This window comes from Pectinophora gossypiella, chromosome 3, assembly GCF_024362695.1.
Source record: "Pectinophora gossypiella chromosome 3, ilPecGoss1.1, whole genome shotgun sequence".
Lineage (NCBI taxonomy): Eukaryota > Metazoa > Arthropoda > Insecta > Lepidoptera > Gelechiidae > Pectinophora > Pectinophora gossypiella.
In genome coordinates, this window is record NC_065406.1 from 4,455,541 (window position 1) to 4,479,336 (window position 23,796).

Genomic DNA, 23,796 nt, shown 5'->3' on the forward strand with positions numbered 1-23,796 from the left:
TGTGGTCGGCGTGACTGTCACAGTCCGGTGACAAAACTGACTCAGTTTTTAACTTAGCGATCGTTATTGATTATGATATTAACCTTCAGTTGTTTACTATTGCTTTTAGTAAGTACTTATAGTTTCAGTTGAAGAAAATCTTGTGGAATTAAATACTATAGCCTTTAGAGTTATTGAACAGTGGCTGCAAATTGGCAAATTGTCACATCAGGATGTCGGATGAATGATGGTTATTAACAACAGTTGAAAATCAACTTTTAATTGCCGTCTGGAGTTCGAAGATGATAAATTTTAAAGCTAAGCTCACACTCCTGTATCATAGGGTTCATAGTCTCCATCTTAGGACTTTATTTATTATAATCAAATGGATTTGCTCTTGACACCATCCTGCCTCTTAAAGAGGTTTTAAGTTGGTGTCGACGCCGTAACGAGCTTAGCCAGAATGTGCCTATTCAGTCTTGACTTAAAGGAACTCTAATTGTAAGTTGAAGGGAACAGCGGGAGTGCATTTACTCCTTGCCTGTACGCATTATATTAAAAGTGTGAAGTACATTGTACGATACAACGACAACGAGCTTACAATGTCACCTCAGCCGGTTTTTTTTTGACGTGACTTATTGTAGATTTGCCGCAGATGGCAAACTACTTGTCCTGACAAATTGGGAGTGCTGGGGGCTCTCACCCGGTACAAAATTTAAGACAAAAGGCCTGAGGGTGCCCAGTTGGTCGCGAACCTCGGCTCAGGGCGTCGTCTGAGAGGAAGAATATTTGAAAGAATTAATCGAACCGATAGCGATAAGCGCTGAATGAGGGAAACGGTTGACCAAGCCGGCGGGGTTGGAATAGGGGTTCTGAAGTGTTTGGTATCGCGAGCTGATTGGCCGCCTCTATGGCTAGAGTAATCGGGTCGTGGGGATCGTATATTATGTCCTTCGGAAGCCGATACTTTTAAGTACCGTCCCTGAGCGGGATGTATTCGGAAGCCGCAACTACCAGCGGATTTGGGTGGTGCGGAGCAGAATCGAAAAAACGTTTTGAAGCTAATTTGAGCCATCGGGCAATGGTTGGCAGACCTAGGGTCAATGTGAAGATTTTCATCGCGAAGGAAAGCTTCAGCACTTTTCGTCTAACTTAGCTCAACGCAACTCACTTCACAATACCAACTGATACTACTTACTACTAATTTAAGCGAGTAATCGTTACATGAGGCATCGACCTTTGGCGGCACAATAACCCTGAGACCAGGGTTGATGAGGTTATTAATACACCTCATGACCCACACGATAGAAGAAGAGTTTACAATTAGCAATCATCGTGTGTACTCACTGGCATTTTTATACTCAATTACTGGAACACCGTACCGTATTTGCCTTTAGTTATCTCATAACATTTCATCACTAAGTTTATATATACTTGGCCTTTACTAGGATATCTACTTTCTGCGAGATTTACATACAAACTTGTTCAACATTTCACCCCCGAGGTTCGATGATGCAATACTAAAGGTTGTAACCCTCGGGGCACCTGGCCAAACAATACTAAACTTTCTCCAAGATTTACATAATGTGCAGACAGACATACTTACTTAATGCTATTTGCCTGGCAAGGAAGTATATAAATATAATTCGAAGCTTATCTATAAAAATATAAAAATACAAAGAGAAAATTGGGTCGTGTATTAGGTTCAAGATAAATTATGCAATTGTGATAACTAAATAAAGACAGATCTAAAATTAACGAAAAACATTTTCTTTTTTTTGTTTTAAGTTATTTTTGAATTTTAATCAAGAAAATAATAATAATAAAAAATATAAAATAAAAAATAAAATAATAAAAGAACGTAATAATAATAAGTCAGACATTTTATCACATTTTTCTGTGACGTCGCAGTGTGCTTTTTCATACAAATTCCATAGTAATTTCGTGTTTTGATTTGACAAGTTGGAAACGAGGCTATTTAAATCGACAAAAAAAGTTTGCCTCGACACGGGTAAGTGCTATAAAACAAAAATCATTTACAAATAGTTTCTACAAATGTTTCAATCTACTCTCTAATAATCAATAGCACTATGTACATAATAGCCTAATTAAAGAAACTCGCAGTAGGTCAGAGCGAGTCGATTGTGGTCCAATTACAGAGGATAATTGTAACTCGTTGCGCAAGAGTTGATGTAAGAGCGGACTAACCCGTCCCTACAATACGCCTTACTACTATTGTGAGGGTTGGTATGGTTTCAACAGAGCACTGTAGCTTTTCATACTAATGTATGCTTCATAGTATTATTAGTGTTGTGATGTATGTTGTTGGTCGTTGTATATACATTTTTGTGACTGTAGATAATAAGCAAAGCAATAATTATTTAAGACAAAGTTGTACCAATGGCTAAATGACACAGTTTATTATAATGTTACTTAATGAACTTATCCAATGATTCATTAACGTCCCCACTGCTGGGGCACGGGCCTTCCCTATGGATGGATAGGGAGATCGGGCCTTAAACCACCACGCGGGCCCAGTGCGGATTGGTGGTTATTAATGACTGCTAATGCAGCCGGGACCAACAGCTTAACGTGCCTTCCGAAGCACGGAGGAACTCGAGATGAAAACTTTTTTTTGTGGTCACCCATCCTATGACCGGCCTTTGCAAAAGTTGATTAACTTTAACAATCGCAGACCGAGCGCCTTTACCACTGCGCTACCGAGCTCCTCAGTCCAATGATTATTTACTATTATATAAGGACATTTTTATTTTATTTTAATTTTAAATTGCCTGTTTGTGTTAAAAACATAGAAGGGAAGATAGAAGGAGAGAGAGGAAGGCGAAGACCAAGACGAGTTTAAATGGAGTAAATTAAAGAGAAGGCGAACGTCGTGTCTTATCGTCCTTATCGTGCGAATTGCGAATTTTTCGAACTATATCGTCATTTTGAATAAGGGTAAGGGTTTAATTTTATTTTAAATTATGTTTCTTCAACGATATTGATTATTACTAAAACAAAACGTTTGTTTTGAAATAAGTAGATATATGATATAGCAAATGTGGTTGAGACAGAATTTGCGTTTTATATTTTACAGGCACTGCGACTGTGTAAGCAAATGTAATTTCGCGGTGTCTATTTTTAATACACTTATTTTTAATCTTATTCATTATAGTTTATAAAATTGAAATAATTATTGTATTCCTATTATAAGACATGTAGGTACTTACATCACAAACACCACGCAATATTCAATTAATATTTCCATCCCTGTCTATTTTTAAAATAAGAACAGATTGGAGCAGTCTACTTTTTGCTTAAGAATAAAGGGTTTTTACAAAAATAAAACACTATATATAATTAATATTAAAGTGTACTTATTACAAAGCTATATATAATTATAAATATTAATATTACATTCTTTACGCCTTCTTAGGGACCTTGCTCTTCTCCAATGGTTGACCCTCGTAGAAGTTTTCACTGTAGATAAATAATTAAAGATGTTAAAAAAGTAGGAATATAAGCGATAATCTGTGCTATGCGGAGCGAAAAAAAAAAATTCTATTCTAAAAATTCTGAACTGTTTTGGCAGCTGCATCATCAGCACCAATCACTAGGTACCACTAATAGTCTTGTATTTTTTTTATAGTTTTGTAGATTTCCTCTATTTTAAAGTACTTATAAATATATTTAAGTATTACATATAATTATTTATAAGAAATACAACCTATTTGAATAATAAAATGTAGGAAGGACATACGAATACGAATTTTAAGTGTTTTTCTAGTACACAAACTCATTGGAGTATTATATTGTACTCGCGATAACAATATGAAAATAATTCTTACCATCCCTGAACTTTCTCAGGGTCGTCGCACATGAAAGTATCTTCATTGTACACCTTCCCTGAGGGACAGCTTCCCTTCTGTGGCTGGACTCCGTTGCGGCAGATGTAGAACTTCTGGCAGTCCTCGGGGTGGGGGAAGGTAGGGTGGGGTAACGCGCGGCCGTTGGGGCCCATCACCTCGCCGTCGGGGCAGGAGAACCCGTCGTCCAGGATGTCTGAGAACAAGTTGGGTTATTTATTCTGGATTGTTTGAATATTTAATACCAATGATTTTTCGATTCAACCGAGTCTCACTTTAATCGAGTTTACAACCTACCTACCCCTTCGTTGTACTTTTTTTTAAGTGTGAGATATTGATCATAAAATTTATACATGCATACATAACATCACGCCTATTTCCCGTTGTGGTAGGCAGAGACTTCGGAATTCCACTTACTAAGATCCTGATACACCACTTTCTCTTCTTTCACTCTCATCAATGACTAAATATAATTAATTTAAAAAAGTAGATTATATAGGTATATGTATGACAGCCTCCGTGGTATAGTGGTTAGAGCGTTAGGCTCTGGATCTGGAGGTCCAGGTTCGATTCCCGATGGGGACATTGTCGAAATCACTTTGTGAGACTGTCCTTTGTTTGGTAAGGACTTTTCAGGCTTGAATCATTTCACCTCATTGTCCGAAAAAGTAAGATGATTCCGTGCTTCGGAGGGCACGTTAAGCCGTTAGTCCCGGCTATTAGCCGTAAAAACACCTCCACCAACCCGCATTGGAGCAGCGTGGTGGAGTATGCTCCATACCCCCTCCGGTCGATTGAGGGGAGGCCTGTGCCCAGCAGTGGGATGTATATAGGCAGTTTATGTATATAGTTATAGGTATATAATTAATAGACTTTAATGACACTGTTGAAACAAATGATTGAGGTTTGGATTCGTAGAAACGGAGCAGTCCAAACCTACCCTTGGTGGGGTGGTCACAGTCGCGCTGCACGACGTCCTTCCAGTCGCAGTTGGACGTCTCCTCGTCGAAGATCAGGCCGGGTGGGCACGGGTGCTCATTCGGCAAGCCATCCGAGCAATAGTAGAACTTGTCACAAGCCTGAAAAGTACAAAATATTCATTACAGCTAGCCTCAGCTAGTCTATATTTGGAACTTATGGCCACCTTTTGGCTGGAACTACTGGGTTATCGGATTCATCATTTCCCTAGCGTTAAATCGTTTTCACAAGGTCCACTTAACCTCAAGATTTGATAGGTCCGGTTTTTACAGAAGCGACTACCTGTCTGACCTTCCAACCCGTGAAGGGAAAACCAACCCAATACAGACACATACTTCCGAAACGAATTTCTCGGCTACGTAGATTTCCTTACAATGTCTTTCTTCACCGCTAAGTACATGATAATCATTTATCAATACGAAACATGAATACGAAAAACGATATCAAAAATCCTAGCCCGTGTTGGATTCAAATGCTGCGGATCTTACAGTGAGAGTCAAGCGTTCACTTAGCTACTACGGCTCTCTTAAGAGTTATCGAATTAAAAGAAAAAAAAATAGCAGTGGTTTAAATCTGAGAAGAAGAATGAAAAAGAATCAGGAAAGTTCAGTAAGTATTTGAAAAAAATAATAAACTTAGGTATATTTTTATGTTGTTAGAATGTTATTTTACCTGTGGGTCGGGGTGTTTGAAGTAACCGTTCTGTCGTGGGCATCCTTTTGATGGTTTGGGCTCCTCTGTAAAATAATTGGAAATGGATTTTAGGTGATTTTATATTTGCGTTGGTCTAGCAGAAAGCTCGGTGAAGCGTGACGTTGGACGGGGTTTGAACCCGCAGCTCTTCTCATGCCGATTACTAAGCACGTTAATCATTGGGTTTTATTAAGAAAAATCACATTGGAATGTGTTTTTTTTCTAAAAGGGGCTTACGAAAGCTACGTGGCTTTCACCATAAGGCGCGTGATGTTGTAATTTACTTACGAAGTTCTTTCCTGTCCCCGCAGTCGACATTGCTAGGGATGTCGCATCGTTCCTTGTTGGGGTTCTCATCAGAGAACACCAGACCATCAGGGCACAGTTTTGTCTCTGCTTTGCCTGTAAAAAGTCAAAATGGACGTGTTAAATTACATATTGCTCACAAAATTTTAGGTAGATACACACCACAGACCGTACCGTACTCATTCTTACCGTAAGCCGCCTTTTACGGCGTAACTGCGAGCGAGACAGACAATCCACGCTCTCCCTTACTCATTAGCTTACGCATTAGCTTACAGCCATTTAGACTAAAGTACCTAAGACCCAGAGGAGGTAAGGTAAATCTAGTTTGGCGCCCGATAGATAGATAAAATACTTTATTGAGCACAATGGACACAAAATACAGAGATAAAGACAACATATACAGAGAAGCACACAACAGGCGGCCTTATTGCTCATGCAGCAATTTCTTCCAGGCAACCTTTGGGTACAGGAATTTTTCTTTTTTTTTGGGTCCGATGTGTATTGGTGCGAGACGGAGAGTCACCGTTCTATAAAATAGTGTTATTTTTTTACTCTATGGTAGATATAAAAGACTAGAAAGAAATATGGTTAAATATAACGAAAAACATTTTCCTTTTTCTATTTAAGTAATTTATTAATGGATTTTGATCGAGAAAAACGTAAGAATAAGTCCGACATTTTACCACATTTTTTCAATAACGTGTTTTTATAATAATATTTTTCATACAAATTCCATAGTAACTTCATGTTTTGAGGTTTAGTAAAAAGTGACTGATTTGACTAGTTGGAAACTGGCTAGTCTGGTAGTGGTTTGGGTGGTGGTTCTAGGGTAGTCTGAGCAATCTGTGGTGTAACGTCGCGCGCACATTGTTACATCTGTTTACCATGATTGCGTGTCAAAGGACTGAGGATACGATGTATTTTGTGCCAATCTAAGTGTTTTCAATTGTATTGTAAGTATATTCTATGAATAACCTTCTTTATTAACGTAAAAAGACAAGTTACAATGCAACAGCGCTTCTAGAGAGATCCTAAAAAAATCGTTGTGAAAGGTATTGAGGTTAACTATGCTTTTTATAGTATAGTTACAACAATTAATTAGCGAGCTCGCATGTTGTGAATCTAGTTTAATCGTTTACAAGTATTTTGTGTTTTGCGGTAAGAGGTTTCGATGATGTATTTTATTTATGCAATCAAATTTCGGAAACACCAGACTTAGAAAATGTATAAGCAAAAAATTTTTTTTTTTGACGTGACTTATTGTAGATTTGCCGCAGGTGGCATTAACTACTTGGCCGCACAAATGGGGAGCGCTGAAGGCTATCACCCGGTACAACGTTTTAAGACAACAAGCCTGAGGGTGCCCAGTTGGGCACGAACCTCGGCTCAGGGCGTCGTCTGAGAGGAAAATTGTTATCATAATGCCACTGCTTTGCAAGGAAACCCTAGTGCACGGCCCACTATTGACCTGTTTTAATTTGACATTTATTTCGTAAATGAAGTTTTTGAAATGAGGTACTTTCCAGGCTATTTGCCTTCTTTAACCTTCTAATTTCATGGATAACAGACATAAGCAACTTTTATCTATGTTTTTGGGAATAATGACTTAATACACCTAGGCTCAAGTCACAACACATCTTCCACCCATTATTATTCCGACCAAAATAAAATGAAGCAATATAGGTAGCAACATAATTCTATCCGTATCTCAATTATTTTTATATATAAGCCTCTGCTATTCCATTTTTAAATAATTATGTACCCCAAGCAATGAGAAAATACGTAATTATCACGTTAAAATCTGAACAGCGCTATCTATATTTTTTTTAGGAAACGTAGCCTGGAAAGTCCCTTGTTGTCATTAATAGTCATTATTAAACCACGGTAGCCTTACGGTAGCACAAAATTTAGTTTAAAAAACCTTCAGTTACTAAGTATAATCTACAATCTCTATCATAGCTATGACCAGTATTGATAAAAATCACATAACATCGGGAATACCCCAAAAGAGAATATTACGAAAATATCATTATGCATACATACAAATTGAACATTTTAAACTTTCTCGGATCCTAAAAAAACCGTTAGTGAAAGTTCGTGATAGATGCACTCGAAACAATAATAGTAAAGAAATATTTAAAATAATTCTTCACGCGTTTTATTACCTAAAACTTTACAAAGCAATTGGATATTTTGAGGCCACGAGTTGTTAGTACAATACAGTCTAGAACAAAAGTGTTTAGTTACATTTTGTAAATATGTAATGGTTGAGGAGGTTAAAGTATACAGTAACTTGTGCCCGCGACCGTACAAAGGCTAGTAAACGCTTTCACGCGTGATAAAAATTCTTTGGTGATTGTCGCAACTGTTTGGAAAATCAACTTTTTGCAGTCTATTTACTGTAGTAACGTCCGTGGACTGTGAAGTAATTTCCTTCGTGAAATATGAGTAATTCTAACCGCTAAAGTAGCTGACCGAGTAAAGGGAACGGTGGTCAGCTCTTTCTGACCTAAGTGATTACCGAGATGTACCTAAGCGCATTTTGCAATTTAGCAACGATATTAATAAAATTGTTGATCTCGGGTTTTCAAATTCGAAAATGCTCTCTTTGGAACTGACGTCATCAAATAACCTATAGGATTGAGGTGCAAACGATAAAAACTGCGGCGTGGCGTTCTCATATAAATTTTTAAAAAGAACGGAAAATTGAATTGTATGCTGCTACGAGCGGTTTAGCGGCCTCTTTGGTCCAGTGGTTGAGTGCTCGACTCACTATCCGGAGGCCCCGGGTTCGAATCCCGGTGGGGACATATCACAAAAATCACTTTGTGATCCCTAGTTTGATTAGAACATTACAGGTTGATCACCTGTTTGTCCGATAGTAAGATGATCCGTGCTTCGGCATGTTAAGCCGTTGGTCCCGGTTACTATTTACTGATGTAAGTGAGTAATCGTTATATGAGCCATGTCAGGGGCCTTTGGCGGCTCAATCATAACCCTGACACCAGTGTTGATGAGGTTGGTATTCCACCTCACAACCCACACGATAAGAAGAAGACGAGCAGTTTCACATATGTATAGAACAAACTACAACGAAACACGAATACTAATACCATTTTCTTACTAACACGTTATTATTAGAAGAAGGATGTTGCATTTCCTTCACAAGACGTGATTGCTTGGAAACAATTGCATCTGACATTAAGGCGGATACAATATATGACACAATAGTGTCGTGATTATATGACACTTACGACACGCGATCACGATACTGACCTTTAGTGCATTTGTAGTAAAGGTCACATTGGTACTGGTCCGGGTAGAAGCCGTTCTTCTCTGGGCAGTTGAATTCTTGGCCTGAAACTGAGAAATGATTCAGTTCATTATTCTGAGTTAATATCGAAACGATTTTTAGTGTGAAATAAGCAGACATACACAAGTTTAGCGCTATCGTGAATAGAGTCGAGCCAAAAGTAGTTAGTAAGGCTCACATGCTCAACCTGTAGGACTAACCTGCGTAACGTGATAAAATTTTATCACGGTCATTTTATCGATTCTGACGATATAGTCATGTCGTTTTGTCGATTGGTGCTAATATGTATAGTGTACACAATTAAGTTATGTCGTTCCGTCAAAATGCGATGAAAATCACGTGGCACGCATGTTAGGGAAAAACAAACTTATCGATTTGGACAAAATTTATTGAATCGATCGATAATTTTATCACATTGTGCATGTGGTTTTGTCGATTAGTGCTAATATGTGAACCCAAATACGTCATGTTGTTCTGTCAAAATACGAACAAAATCACGTGACATGCACTATCGATTTCGACAAAACTTATTGAATCTATCGATAATTTTATTACGTTGCGCATATTAGCCCTGCTGGACAGGGTTGCCAAACACACTTCTCCTGAAATGGATACGATGAACCGATAGAGACAATATCGTTACCTTATACGCCTGGATGTGTGTTTTGCTAACAAAACCTCGCAATAATTTTGCACACATTTCTACATACATACAGTCATGAGCAATATAATGTACCCACTTTAGGACTCTGTCGCACTAACATCTTTGAGATTTAGTGACACTTACAGTTCAATTTGACAAAAAAGTTAATGTGACATGGTACCAAAGTGTATACATATGAATGCTCGTGACTGTACATACTCACGCTTATTTCTTTGATCTCTCACACCTCGAAGGGATGACTGGAAGAGTTTTTAGAGATAAGTCCACCTTTATGTACTTATTTTTGGCATTATCAACTATATTAATGTGTACAATAAAGAGTTTATATATAATTATACGTAAGCAGTGACTATGGAATTATATTTGCTTCGATCCTGACACACTTCTTTTAAATCCAAATCCCAAATCTTCTCCAAATTCTTCTAATAATAATGAAAATGCAGTCTTAGCTTACTGAGCATACGGTTACTGTTACGTCATAAATCGTTTCTTATCAAGAAAATGAAAATGTAAGTAAGATAGTTTCGTGATAATCACAGCCCATGTGCATATTACTTACAGGGAAGTAGGAAAGAAGTGTAATCATAACCTAGAGTCATTATATGCAACCTGTTTAACTAGTTAAATCTTGTTCTTAATCTCTTAAAGTTACATAAAGGTACTTAACATATTCATAGGTCTTATAGGTGAACTACATATTTAGACTTACTACGGCCTACGTAACCTTTATGATGGCAGAGTTACATTTTTTTTTCAGTAATATAGTTTCGCGTTAGACCACAATCTCACCTTATGGGAAGTGACGATGTGGTCTAGGGTGGATCACGTTTACCTAGCAAATGTATATTCAGTCTAGCCTTGAAGACTCCCAGATTATAACGGATTGGAAAAACAGACGACGGCAGACTGTTCCCGCCCTTTGCTGTTCGTATCAAAAAGGAAAACATTTAGTGCGGATTGGTGGTATATCCACAACATAAGGATGAAATGTCTGGCGACGTCTAGTTGACCGTAGATGGAAGGGAATGGGTGGAATTCCATCTATTCTATAGACAATTATTTACATCTACTCATTTAAAAAAACACTTTCCGTAATTTGCAACCAAATGTACCTACTTGCAAATAATTAAACAATTAAAGGTAGAAATGGAAAGAATGGTAAATATTTTACAATAATTACATCATGTAGTCATATTGCGAGAAACAATATATTAAAACCAAGGCTGAAACGCCTTTGAACTACATATACACTAGACCTAACATATAAAATTACTGGAGTAACTGTAATGTACAGTATAATTAATATCACTATGATTATTTTATATTGTTAGTAGCGACTGGATCCAGTTTCGCCTAAGTAAAATTTTCATCCTAATGTTTTCTTAGAGAAATGCAGATCATAATTAATTCATAACAATAAAAACCGCACGCAAATCCTGGCACTCGAGATTAATCCAAAAATCCATAGGTCCTTTTTGAATTTTTGACATATGTGTAATGAGGGAGATTAAAAAGTTTTTAACGCCTATTGAAGATACCTTTTATGTCACCAAAAAGTTTGTATTTCGATTTTTTTTTTATATTTCGAAAATTATATTGCGAACTGGCTTGAACGTCACTTACAAATCAAATAAATGCCATTAAATTAATTATAAAAATAAACAAATTATTTTTTATTATCTAATTAAAGGCTATCAAAGTATTTTTTCGACGTTTGCAGCCTGTCTTATGTAAACGCATTCATTTTAAAAAGTAATATTACAAAAAGATTTTAATTTAAAAAACGTAAAGGAGATCATCGGCTCTCCATACTTTGGCCGGCCCAAATTCGAAAGTGCCGGCCAGAGAAAAAAAATGTGTCGAACCTTTCGAGTACATTGCTGTGAACATTTTTTACTATGACACCAAACGTGTATGACCATTAGTTTGGCTTTAATTGGATTTTAAAAATCTCGATTTTTTCATACATTTTGTAAAAAAAATATTATGTCCGTTGGGAATAAAAGGGATACAGGCGTATTACAAAGGACCGTTAGAACATTTATTAGTATGGCGCCAAACTTCTATGACCATTATTTTGACGTTTATTGGACTTTCCGTTTTGGTTAATATGTTAAAATGCCGGCCATCGAATTAAATACGTCAAATCTGTCTAATAGTTGCTTCTCAATATTTTTTAATATGACACCAAATATCTATGACCATTATTTTGACTTTTATTGGAATTTACGTTTTAGTTCAAATGTGAAAAGTGCCGACCACCAAAAATACCATGTTGAGAGTATCGAGTAGATGCCTGTTAACATTTTTTTCTATAGCGCCAAACGTGTATGACCATTAGTTTGCCTGTTATTGTATTTTAAAAATCTTGATTTCTTTTTTGTTTTGTTTAAAAATAAAGTGCTTTAGGCAAAACTTGCGGTACGGCGGATTACAAAGGACCTTTAGAACATTTAATAATCTAGCGCAAAACATTTTTGACCATTATTTTGACTTTTATTCGTCTCTCTTTCCGTTTTGGTTCAAATGGGAAAATGTCAGCCAGCGAAACAAAATAAGTCAAACCTTTTGGTAAACGACTTGAAACGTATTTTTTTACTATATTACCAAATATCGACTTTGGCTTTTATTATACTTTTTTAAAAAAACTTTTTTTATATACATTTTAACAATGACAATAAGCAGAGATTTTCCTATGACTAGTTATTAGTCAGATAAATACTTTGTGTTTTTGTTTTGTGTGTTGTTAGGTGAACTTCTATATTAATACTATCTGATTTTAGATATGACGTTGGCTGTAGTTTTTGCATTCGACTCAAGGTTACGGCCTAAGTTTAGGTCGAATTATGGTATTGATTCATCTTGACCGTAGATGGTTACCACCCTCCAAAGATAAGCTTGCCATCTAGTGACGAAACTCGTATTTTGGCATGACGTCTGAAGTAGCTGTTAGGGAAGACAGGAGTCGGGCATTTGTACTTTGCATGTATGCCGATCACAATGTCCTAGTGCTACTCGGCCGACATAGCATCGTACCTCACTTTTCTTTAAAAAAAATAAGCTTCTAAAGCGTTTATCACCATCAGGTGAGATAGTGGTCAAACGAAAACCTATTTTTGATTAATAAAAATGTGTCCAAAGACGACCACGATATTACGCCTTTACCTGCATTATCGCCAGATAAAACTTTTTTCGCCAAAACTCCAGATTTTTGAGAAATCTAATTGAGTTCAAAATAGTGGTCATAGACGTTTAATGTCATAGTAATAAACATTCTGACGATCCTTTAAATAACGCGCCTGTCATATTTTATTTTCATCATCATCAATTTAAGAGCCACGCTCTTGTCGGTGTAGCATTTTCCATTCCAGTCTATCAAATGCCAATTCCTTGACTTCCCTATAAGACACGACGTTAACCTTACTATTGTTGATATTTTATTTTATAACAAAATAAATCAAGAATCGAGATTTTAAAAATCCAACAACAGCCAAACTAATGGTCATACACGTTTATTGTCATACTGAATAATGTTTACAGGTTTTTTCTCGATAGTTTTGACATGTGTTTTTGCTGACCGGCACTTTTCACTTAGAAACTAAAACGTAAAGTCCAATAAAAGCCAAAATAATGGTCATAGACGTTTGGTGCCATAATAATAAATGGTCAAAGGGATAAGTTTTAACGGGATATACCATTATTGTTACTTGGCCGGCACTTTACATTTTCACCAAAAATGTATGAAAAATACAGTTCTTTTAATTCGAATAAAACCGAAGATATTGACCCTACAGCTTTGGTGCCATAGTAATAAATACTCAGACGGATAAGGTCTAACGGAATATAGCAAAATTATTTTTTGGCCGGCACTTTGACTTCTGGGCCGAAATCCGATGATCTCCTTTGATTATTTTTTTCTAGCGTTGTGATTGTTCGATATTTAAGTCTGTCATTATTTTCATAGGATCTTTAATTAATACATAATAGAATACTAAGCACTATTTTTATTGGAACTCGTTATTTAATAAGAACTTTATTGATCGATGAATCTCTTGTAATGACTTAAAAAATAAAAATTGCTGCAGTTTAACATCGATAAAAATAATAAGTACAAAATTACAACGATTGATGAAATGACTATCAATTACTAACGTCAATCAAATTGGTAGAGCATCAATTAAGGTAACCAGTATTGAATCTTCGGCGATGGGTTTCAATTACCAAGTTACCAAACGTTTGATAGATGAGTTTACGTGACGCAATGTTGATTTATGTTTGTAGTTATACTTAATCTAGTTTTATCGAGTTGTTAGATCTTATTAGGTAGGTAAAAAAACTAAAATAGTTTGTGAAATAGAATAAATAACATGACTATATTAACGCACCTTAACCATTTTAGAACTGTAATAACAAATGGATAAATTATTTTCTGGTTACATGCGGTTCCGCCATCCCTGACATAAAATTCATAATATAAACAGCCTATATACGTCTCAGTGCTGGTCAGAAGTAGGCATTTCTGATTGAAAACACATAACCCTCATTTTGGCTTCGCCGCAGACGGGTAAAAATAAAACAGATTGCGAATTCGGGTTATCCAAATCCAATAACACAAGCGTGTGGAAAATCCTGTCATACTTCATAAAATCATCATCATCATCAGCCCATTAACGTCCCCACTGCTGGGGCACAGACCTTCCCTATGGATGGATAGGGAGATCGGGCCTTAAACCACCACGCGGGCCCAGTGCGGATTGGTGGTTATTAACGACTGCTGCCGGGACCAATGGCTTAACGTCCCTTCCGAAGCACGGAGGAGCTCGAGATGAAAACTTTTTTTTTGGTCACCCATCCTATGACCGGCCTTTGCGAAAGTTGCTAAACTTCAACAATCGCAGACTGAGCGCGTTTACCGCTGCGCCACCGAGCTCCTCTATCATACTATAAAACATGAAATAAAACAGAAGAACGTTCTGTCTTAGATCTATTAACCACAAAACTTAGCTAATAGCCACAATTTGTTACGTTTCACACACAATGTAGCGTAGTTAGTGTCGAAAACCCGATCGCTGCCGTGACAGCGTTCAATGTGGTTCAATAGTCAAATTGCCCTTGCAACATATGCGTTAAGAAATTACTCGAGCCGTGCTGTACTTTCCAACACGAATATTGATCGGGGACTTTAGGATCGTAGTGCATAGAACTTACAGTTTGTGCTGAAGTGTGGATGAGGTCAGTGTTATAAATATAATATTTTGTTAAGTAAAACGGGGTAAATTGGTCCAATCTTCACTTTCAATTGGAATTTTGACCTACTTCCGTAAGTCATAGGCTATGCAACTCTTTATCTTAAAGATGTGTCATAAGCTCTTCTTGATGATAAATAGCTTTAAATTCCCAAACTAACGTCATATTTTAAGAAAATCAATAAAAAGTCGCTTGGATTCCATTTTACCCCACACGGGGTTAATAGGTCCTACAGAGAGGTTAATTGGAATTTTCAATAGGGTTGAAACAATTAGTTTTAGTTCTTACTAGCGGCGTCTCGCGACTTTGTCTGCACTGTATCTCAATAAATTATAGCCAATACCCAATGGATGTCGCCGTTCGATAGGGTCAAGGTGTCAACCTTGACAACCAAATTCTTCCTCTTTAATAACTTTTTTACGCATAACTTGCGTATTTAAAGAATAGATTTAAAAATGTCGTCTGCTCGCATGGTATCTCGTTCACACTATTTAGCTATCTACAGTGTGTGAGCGAAACAACATGCGATCGGACGCCAATTTCAAATCTATTCTTTAAATGTATGAGTTGTATTAACTTTTTTACTCGGAGTAGGAATTATTCTCTTTTTGAATGTCGTGCGTAATGGGACACATGCTTTTTCGAGAAATTAAATTTTAAAAATACTACACCAAAATCGGTATTATTATGGATCAATTATGAGCAAATGTGTTCAAAAAATAATAAAAAGAAAATAAGAAAATGTAAAAAAAGGTATAAGAGGTTTTTTTGTTTACGACTGCAACATGATATTTATAACTGTTTACCTATATGTATAAACGTGTATATTACATCATATATATAACATAGATTACCTACATTTTACTCACGAATTAGGTGGATTCGATTTTTGACAACCCTATTTAGAGATTCCAATTTACCCCTTAGTCAAACCAAGTAACCCCTACTTCGTTCCAATTATACCTGTACATGTGCCTATTTCCCCCCGTTGCGTTCCAATTATTCCTAAAAAAATCTAAAAACGAGTGCCTGACTAAAAACTAAGATTATCAGTGAAATTTAGCAATTATTTACTTAGTTTTACGTTTTTTTAAACCACAATCCACTATTATAAATAATAACAAGTCTATTTCAACCCTTTTTTAAATAAAACATAGCAAAAACCTGAAGTTAAAAAGTACAATTTTTACGTGGCTAGGAAGACCTCACTTTGAAACGGTTTTTTTAGGTGAATCCTGATTATTTCGATTAAATTCACAGTGTAGCCAATAGCAAAAAATGTAGGTTCGTTCAAAAATACAAAAAGTATTGACCTATCAAAAATAGTATGACAGTAACAGAGCGGTTTAGAAAAAGCAGAGTTTTATTCCAATTTACCCCGCCATTCCTATTTACCCCGTTTTACGGTAACAATAGTTTCAGAACGTATGACGTATATGTCAATACTTATGACGTTTCAACTTTTTTTTAAAAAAGTAAAAATATTGCTTCTTGTCTCTCTTCCGTCTGGTCCGTCAACTACATTGCCACGTTGATATAATTATTCGGTTTTCGTATTTAATAGTTTATGAATGATATTGCTTAATCTTTGTTTCTGTGTAATAAAGATTATTGGCAATGTGAACCACGTTGTTTTTCATGAGGATTCCTGCTGCCCAAGTATCGTCGAGTCACCACTGTTCGATCCACGTGCCACGGGGTAACCTCTTTGGTCACATTTTCTTCAAGACAATTCCATCAGTCAGAAGGACTGACAAACTAACGAAAGGTCGCAGAAGGACTAAAGTACTTTTTTGACGAATTTTGTGACGTACCTACCTACGAACCTAGATGATAAAAAATGTTAAAGAACAAAACCAATTTTTTTTAGTAAAATAGGTACGTAACAAAGTCTGTTTAGTAGTAAGTTTGGGAAAACGAATCACGTGACATTTAAGGTTATGTTAATCCCATACCTACTCCTTAATATTAAATGAAAGGTAGACGGGAGGACATAATGTCAGAAAATGAATAATTTAAGTCCCATTGTTCTATGTTTTATGAATCGTTATGAAATAAGGATTCCATAATCATAGAGTGAGAGGGCTACGTACCGTAGTGAGTGAATCACTCGAACCTGATGCACAATGGATACTTCGTGCCTAAACTCGTTTTATTCATCTATATTTGAAAAAAAAAAGTAACTATCTACATATTTATTAACTCGTAGTGCTTAAAATAACTAGATTAACTTAAAACTAATTGGTCAAAAAAAAAATGTTTCCGCAGAGCGTTAAGAAATTGGCGGAAAACAACTGGCAGTAACTTTTGATATGAACATGGATATGATGAACCGTATGATGACAGGTGATCAACCCATTGCTACGTTAGACAGACTTATCCTTCTACCGGTTTTCACGAACGCGAACGTTAGCGGGACAGAATAAAATGTTATAAAACTCTTTTATAATATTTTCTCCACCATTCCAGCGTTATCTTACTGTAGGCTGTGTCTTAAACCTTACGATTACGCAGTCGAATGTCATTTTAGAGACATTCTAGCATTCCTGCGAAATAATTCTACCACAGATTGCGGCAATGCACACTAAAATCGTGAACCAAAACGCTAAGTTGTTTCTCTACATTATTGAACTGTAACCTTGGCTTCTAGATAGTGAATTCGTGACATGAATGGACGATTGTAGATATTTGTAATAGGAACAGTAACCACTTGTGTTACTTTGAACTTTTATTATACTGTCGCCAGTTTTGGTATTTGTCTATTCGAAGGTCTATCATGAGTTCATGACCTAGGTTTACATATATACGTGCATAAAATCATGCCTATTTCTTATTTAGGTTGGCAGAGAGCACGGAATTCCTTTTACTGCGATGGTCATACACCACTTTCGCTTCTTCCACTATCCACAAAGTCTTCTTAAAACACTCTTGACCTGGTCTTTCTTTAAAAAGTCCTGGATTTGATTCGTGATATGAACCGACGCCTAGAACTTCTTTTCCAACTCTACCACATACACCCCCAACCCGATTTTTTTTTGGAAGTCTACATTCATTCATTCTCTCTGCATGTCCAAAACATCTAAGTATCCCTTTCTCAATTCTCGTCACTACATTATACATACACTTTATTATATGACCTGGGTATGTGAAGTTGTAATAATCCATTTAAATTTTGTTTAATGAGTTATAGTTCAGTGTTAGAGAATATTTCGCATCTAACCCCGGTCTCATTAGATAAACAGTACTAACTAAACGCGAAACATCTACCGCGATTTTACTAGAATTTTTATGAAATTTCTTTCGAACGAGGTGTATCTTACAGCACAAAACTAAGTAGCGTATAAAGCTATTAATTATAGGATCATAGGCAAAAGAGAAACCACTGCCCAATTTTTGCCTCTTCTGCTATCGTGTAGGTTGTGAGGTGGATTACCAACCCCATCAATCTTGGTGTCAGGGTTACTATTGCCGTTGAAGGCCCCTGACATTGCTTTTTTCCTAAAAAGCAGCATGGAGAATGCTACGCCGACAAGAACGTGGTGATTAAATACTAATTATAATGATTATTTAATATCCTATCATTGGGGCGGAAGGCAAGAGGGAAACCACTGCCCTATTTTTCCCTAAAAAAGTATTAGGAGAATGCTACACCGACAAGAACGTGGCTCCTAAATTAGTATTTAAGAGCAAAAAAATAATAGAAAGTAATATAAAATCCTCTTGTTAATTATTACCGAGTGAGAGCCGTCAGCGGTCCGTATTTGTTCGGCCAAGTAGTTAATGCCAGCAGGCAAAGTTACAATGAATTAAAATTAATTTGAAGCATGTGGTGGATGTTTAGATTTTTTTAAATATTGTTACCTAATTATTCATTTTTCTTTTCAATCGAAATAAAATCAATTAAGTATCCCTATCGTCGTTGAGATCCTTGGGGGAGGCCTATGCCCAGCAGTGGGCGTCGTACGGCTGAGGATGATGAAGTATCCCTAACATAATGGGTGAGTCCCTTTACCACAATATCAAATCAAATACTGTGATTGAAATGGTTCTGTGATTGATCCAGTCCACAGACGTCTTGTAACGCCTGTATCCAACAGAAGAATGCATTTCGCATGTCTTTATGGTATTTCGCAAACCTAAATAGGAAAAGTCATGAGTATGTTCTGTTATAAGTTGTGTTATACCACAGTTGTGTTGTGTTGTGTCACGCCAACTTACTATGATACTATTTAAAATAAGCTCATGACTATAATACACAATTGGGGTAGTAAGAGGTACATCCATCGCAAGATGTACTGAGTTACGCTTCATCAAGCTTTCTGTTAGACCGATGTTGTGGATCGTCATATATGTAGCCGTCTGTTTAACTTTCGATAGGGTGCTGGTTAAAAATAAGACAAAAGCCCGAAGTTTAGGAATCGCGTGTAATGTTCACCATTAGAAAAAGGAGAGTGTTACAGTATTGCCATACTTAAATAATAATTAAAAAACTAAAATGTTGGGGATGCCAACACCGTCCAATATTGGTCAAGTCAACTGTGTTAGTGAAAATTGCACTTATAAGTTTAAATAGTGCTAAAAATAGCTGCTAAAGTTTCAAACACCGCTCCTGTTTCAATTTCAAATGAAATCAAATAGAATAAACTTTATTGCACAGAGCTAAATTTCAACAATCCAGACATAACACATGTATCGAGTTCAATTTCGGCTGGCCCGGCTTTTTGGACCGAAATTTGAGCAGTGCTTCAAAATATATTAAGTACTTCTGTATAAGTAATCGTGAATGCTTTTTATTCATTAAATGGTCAATGATTCGTGTTTTTATCCGTGTTAAGATCATATTATATAGGATAGAAACCATGATAGCTCTATTTGGTGAACGCAACTTAAATGGCAGTATCGTTAGTTCGAATACTGGATTAGGCTCTAATCTGCGGAATTCGTTTTTATGAGTTTGAATGAAAGTGAAAGATCCAAATCATAATAATTGTGGTTTCCAGGATTTGTGCCAATAGGCCCACCCCCAACAACATAGGACTTAAACATAGTTTGCAAAGAGAGTATATATATGTATAAAAAAATGTGTTTCAGCGTTCGTAACGCCACAAACGAGGTGTCTCCAGAAAGGGGGCAAAAAGAGCCTTTGATTGGTGTAATAATATAGGCATATGCCCATACAATGACTGTTGGGAATTTTGAAAAAACGAAAAACCCAATTAATATGAAAAAATGCAACTGTTGACCAGGAAGTCCTGAAACTGATCCTTACACTTGAAGTAATGTTATATTATTCATGGAAAGCTGTTAGTAAACAGTAAAGCAGAAATGAGATGCAAATATCATATTACAAACTACTGTTTCATAACTGCGGAACTCACAAACTATTATCACGTTTTCTTCATTATTTTTAATTACTTTTACTTTAATATACAATGAAGTAACATTATTAATTTACATCGTTAATTTGTTACTGAAAACTACATTTAAATGCATTTGAATAACGCCTCCATGGTCTAGTGGTTAGAGCGTTGGGCTCACGATCTGGAGGTCCGGGTTCGATTCCCAAATGGAGACGTTGTCGAAATCACTCTGTGAGACTGTACTTTGTTTGGTAAGGTCTTTGCAGGCTTGAATCACCTGATGATTCCGGCTATTAGCCGTGGATACATCCACCCGCAGTGAAACAGCATGGTCGAGTATGCTCCATACCCCCTCCGGTAGATTGAGGGGAGGCCTGTGCCCAGCGGTTTTTTGGTAAGTACAAGGATCCTCCAATCCATATTGACACACATTGAATTCTTTCTTTAGCTAAGCTTTTGTTTTGTATGAGTAATATTTGACGATTGACAGTAATAGTATGATAATGCGTGACTCATTACCAATCACCGATCAAAGTAATTAAAAACTAACACCCCTTTTTTTTCGTAGGTGGATGAAAATACACGTTAACACGCGTTTAAAAACAAGAAGTTAATGCTATTGCGGCAAATCTACAATAAGTCACGGCAAAAAACAAAACAAAAAATGGATTATCACGTTTCTAATATCTAATTAGATTTAATGATTTGAATTTTAATATATTTTAGGACCCAATTTCGATACAAACACTTTTTAATTTTAAAAATATTATTATATATTTAAAAACTCACCTAATCCACAGCAAGCCGCCGCCACAACGAACAATAGGCTCTTCATTTTGTATGACTGAACAGATTAAGTATTAAGATTTAGTATAATTGGAGATCAGCAGTGTACGTGCGGTTCCTTCCGAAGGTTGCTCGGTATTGCGCGCGCGGCGGTGGGTTGCGCCGGCGCAGCTGCTGCAGCGCGTACAGTGAACGACGGTGCGGTGGGTAATGAATGATCCTGGCAGTTAATATTTCGTATGACCTATGTGTATTTTTTTTTTACCTATGTATTATATTCTTGGTATTCCTACATTAAAAAAAACGGTTATATTATAAATCACATGCGGCTTTATTAAAATGTTTCGTAATTAAAAATGCACAGTAAAATAAAATATTTTAAGTAACTCACAAACGGTTTTCAAATAAATGAATAAACGTTTTTATTTCTTTATTTGAATAAAGTTTATCAAATACTTTTTAGATGGAAATAGGTACGTGAATAGTAATATATGACCACATACATTTACTATAACCGTATTTTTTTTTATAAAGCTCGCATCATAAATAAGCGAACGGATTTTAGTGAGTGTAACCTGGAGAAAAAGTCTGCACAGCCGGGTCGCACTCTAACCAAGATACAGTGTGTGAAAATAATAAAAAAATAATTCTAAAATTTCTTTATTTAGTAGATAACATCAACAACAATTTGAACACAACGAACTTCTCATTCCTAAAACTTCTGCAGCTTCTCACAACCTGTATAGCAGGGAAAAGAAAAAGCAAGATATACCTCGGCGAGGGAAATATATTTATTCAACACTTTGTGACATATTACATACTACAGGGGGCCTAGCACCGTAAGCACGCGACTCTTTCTCGCCGCGACAGAGATCGTCTGTCTCTTTCTGTGCAGTACTGTGAGAGGGTGACGGGTGACGTATGTCGAGGCGAGAAAGAGTCGCGCGCTTACGGTGCTAAGCCCGCTGAACATTTACAAATATTATACTGGCCAAAAATCGTAGATTTACTCGGCGCATAATGTGGCCAAACAGTGAAAAGGTTTAAACTTTCAATCGCTCCTTAATATCACTATGAAGAATGCACCAGACTGTTCATAATTTTCTTCTTCCTTGCCATATTGTGTTAAACATACAAAACCGGAAGTCACTATTAAAATATGATTAATACTTTTATACATTCACTCGCTTTTAATCGATCAGAGGTTATGTTGTAATTGCTACAAAAGAAAGTTAATGTGTTTTGTATCTTGATTGTCTGTTTTATTTCAGTCATTTAGAAAGTGCCTGTTTAGAGATATAGGTGCTTTGATAGTGCCTTTTACTTCCACCTCTGGTAAGACAGGCAGTAACTAATTGATTTAGTCTATGATAAACGTACTTACAAACATAATATATACCTCCAATTCTTGCCATAATATTCATCTCTGTTAATCTATAATATCTGCCATTGGACTACTGGGAGTAAATTAATAAAAGCTTGTAAAAACATGAATACATTCAGCTGTTTATTCTAATATCGAGTAAGAACCCTCAGCCCCCCCATTTGTCCAGATAAATGGCCAGTCAAGCACATGGAAGCTATCTGCGACAAATCTACAGTAGGTACCTAAGTCACGTTAAGAAAAAAAATGTGCCTAATATGAAGTAAAAATCAATTTATTATTTATAAAATGTATACCCACTAATTATACAGTGCATTTATTATTTCGTAGAGTAGGTAGGCATAGACACTATCTTAGTGATATTAAAAGCCCCTCGAAGCACCCTGTATGTAGACTGACCACGTGTCGAGGTCCACAATCGGTGAGGTCACAGGTCCTCATGGTCAATCTCACGGCAAGCCACCGGGATGCAACCGGCTCGCATTGTAAAAGGTGAATGTAATTCTGTCCTGTACATATCACATACAGCATTCCGGTTGATAATTTTTGAAGCGTTCAAGGTTATTGAATTCGGGTTTTCCCTTCGTGTTGGAAGGTCAAATAGGCAGACGCTTAAAAGAAGCAGTAACAAAATTGGACCTGTCAAATCTTCAGGTCAGTTAAGCGGACCTCGTGAAATAAGGGAAATGTGTGTCAATAATAGGTACCTAGGTAACTTCAAAATTTCGTACTTACTTATGCAATAAATAGTACGAAATTTTGAAGGGATTGCAACCTTCATACTTTACGTCTTACCACTTTTCATTCATAAATAATTAATGATCATTTTGTTTATGTAATACATTCGTTAAAAACGACAATTGACCTTGGTACAAAAAATGTGTGCTAAAGATATTTGAAGTTTATAGAGGAATTCATCATCATCATCACCAGCCCATAAACGTCCCCACTGCTGGGGCACGGGCCTTCCCTATGGATGGATAGGGAGATAGGGAGATAGGGCCTTAAACCACCACGCGGGCCCAGTGCGGATTGGTGGTTATTGACGACTGCTAATGCAGCCGGGACCAACGGCTTAACGTGCCTTCCGAAGCACGGAGGAGCTCGAGATGAAAACTTTTTTTTGTGGTCACCCATCCTATGACCGGCCTTTGCGAAAGTTGCTTAACTTCAACAATCGCAGACCGAGCGCGTTAACCGCTGCGCCACCGAGCTCCTCA

At 36.7% G+C, this 23,796-nt stretch overlaps 1 protein-coding gene across 1 annotated transcript; it reads right to left on the reverse strand.

The window, feature by feature from the left end:
* Nucleotides 1-3,336: 3,336 nt before the first annotated feature.
* Nucleotides 3,337-21,381, reverse strand: LOC126380878 (protein obstructor-E-like). The gene is made up of 7 exons (XM_050030461.1): nucleotides 21,196-21,381; nucleotides 9,099-9,185; nucleotides 5,805-5,918; nucleotides 5,496-5,560; nucleotides 4,786-4,924; nucleotides 3,828-4,041; nucleotides 3,337-3,459 (listed from the first exon to the last, which is right to left on the reverse strand). The coding sequence occupies exons 1-7, from the start codon at nucleotides 21,239-21,241 to the stop codon at nucleotides 3,402-3,404; spliced, it is 723 nt and encodes a 240-aa protein (XP_049886418.1). The 5' UTR covers nucleotides 21,242-21,381; the 3' UTR covers nucleotides 3,337-3,401.
* Nucleotides 21,382-23,796: the final 2,415 nt, after the last annotated feature.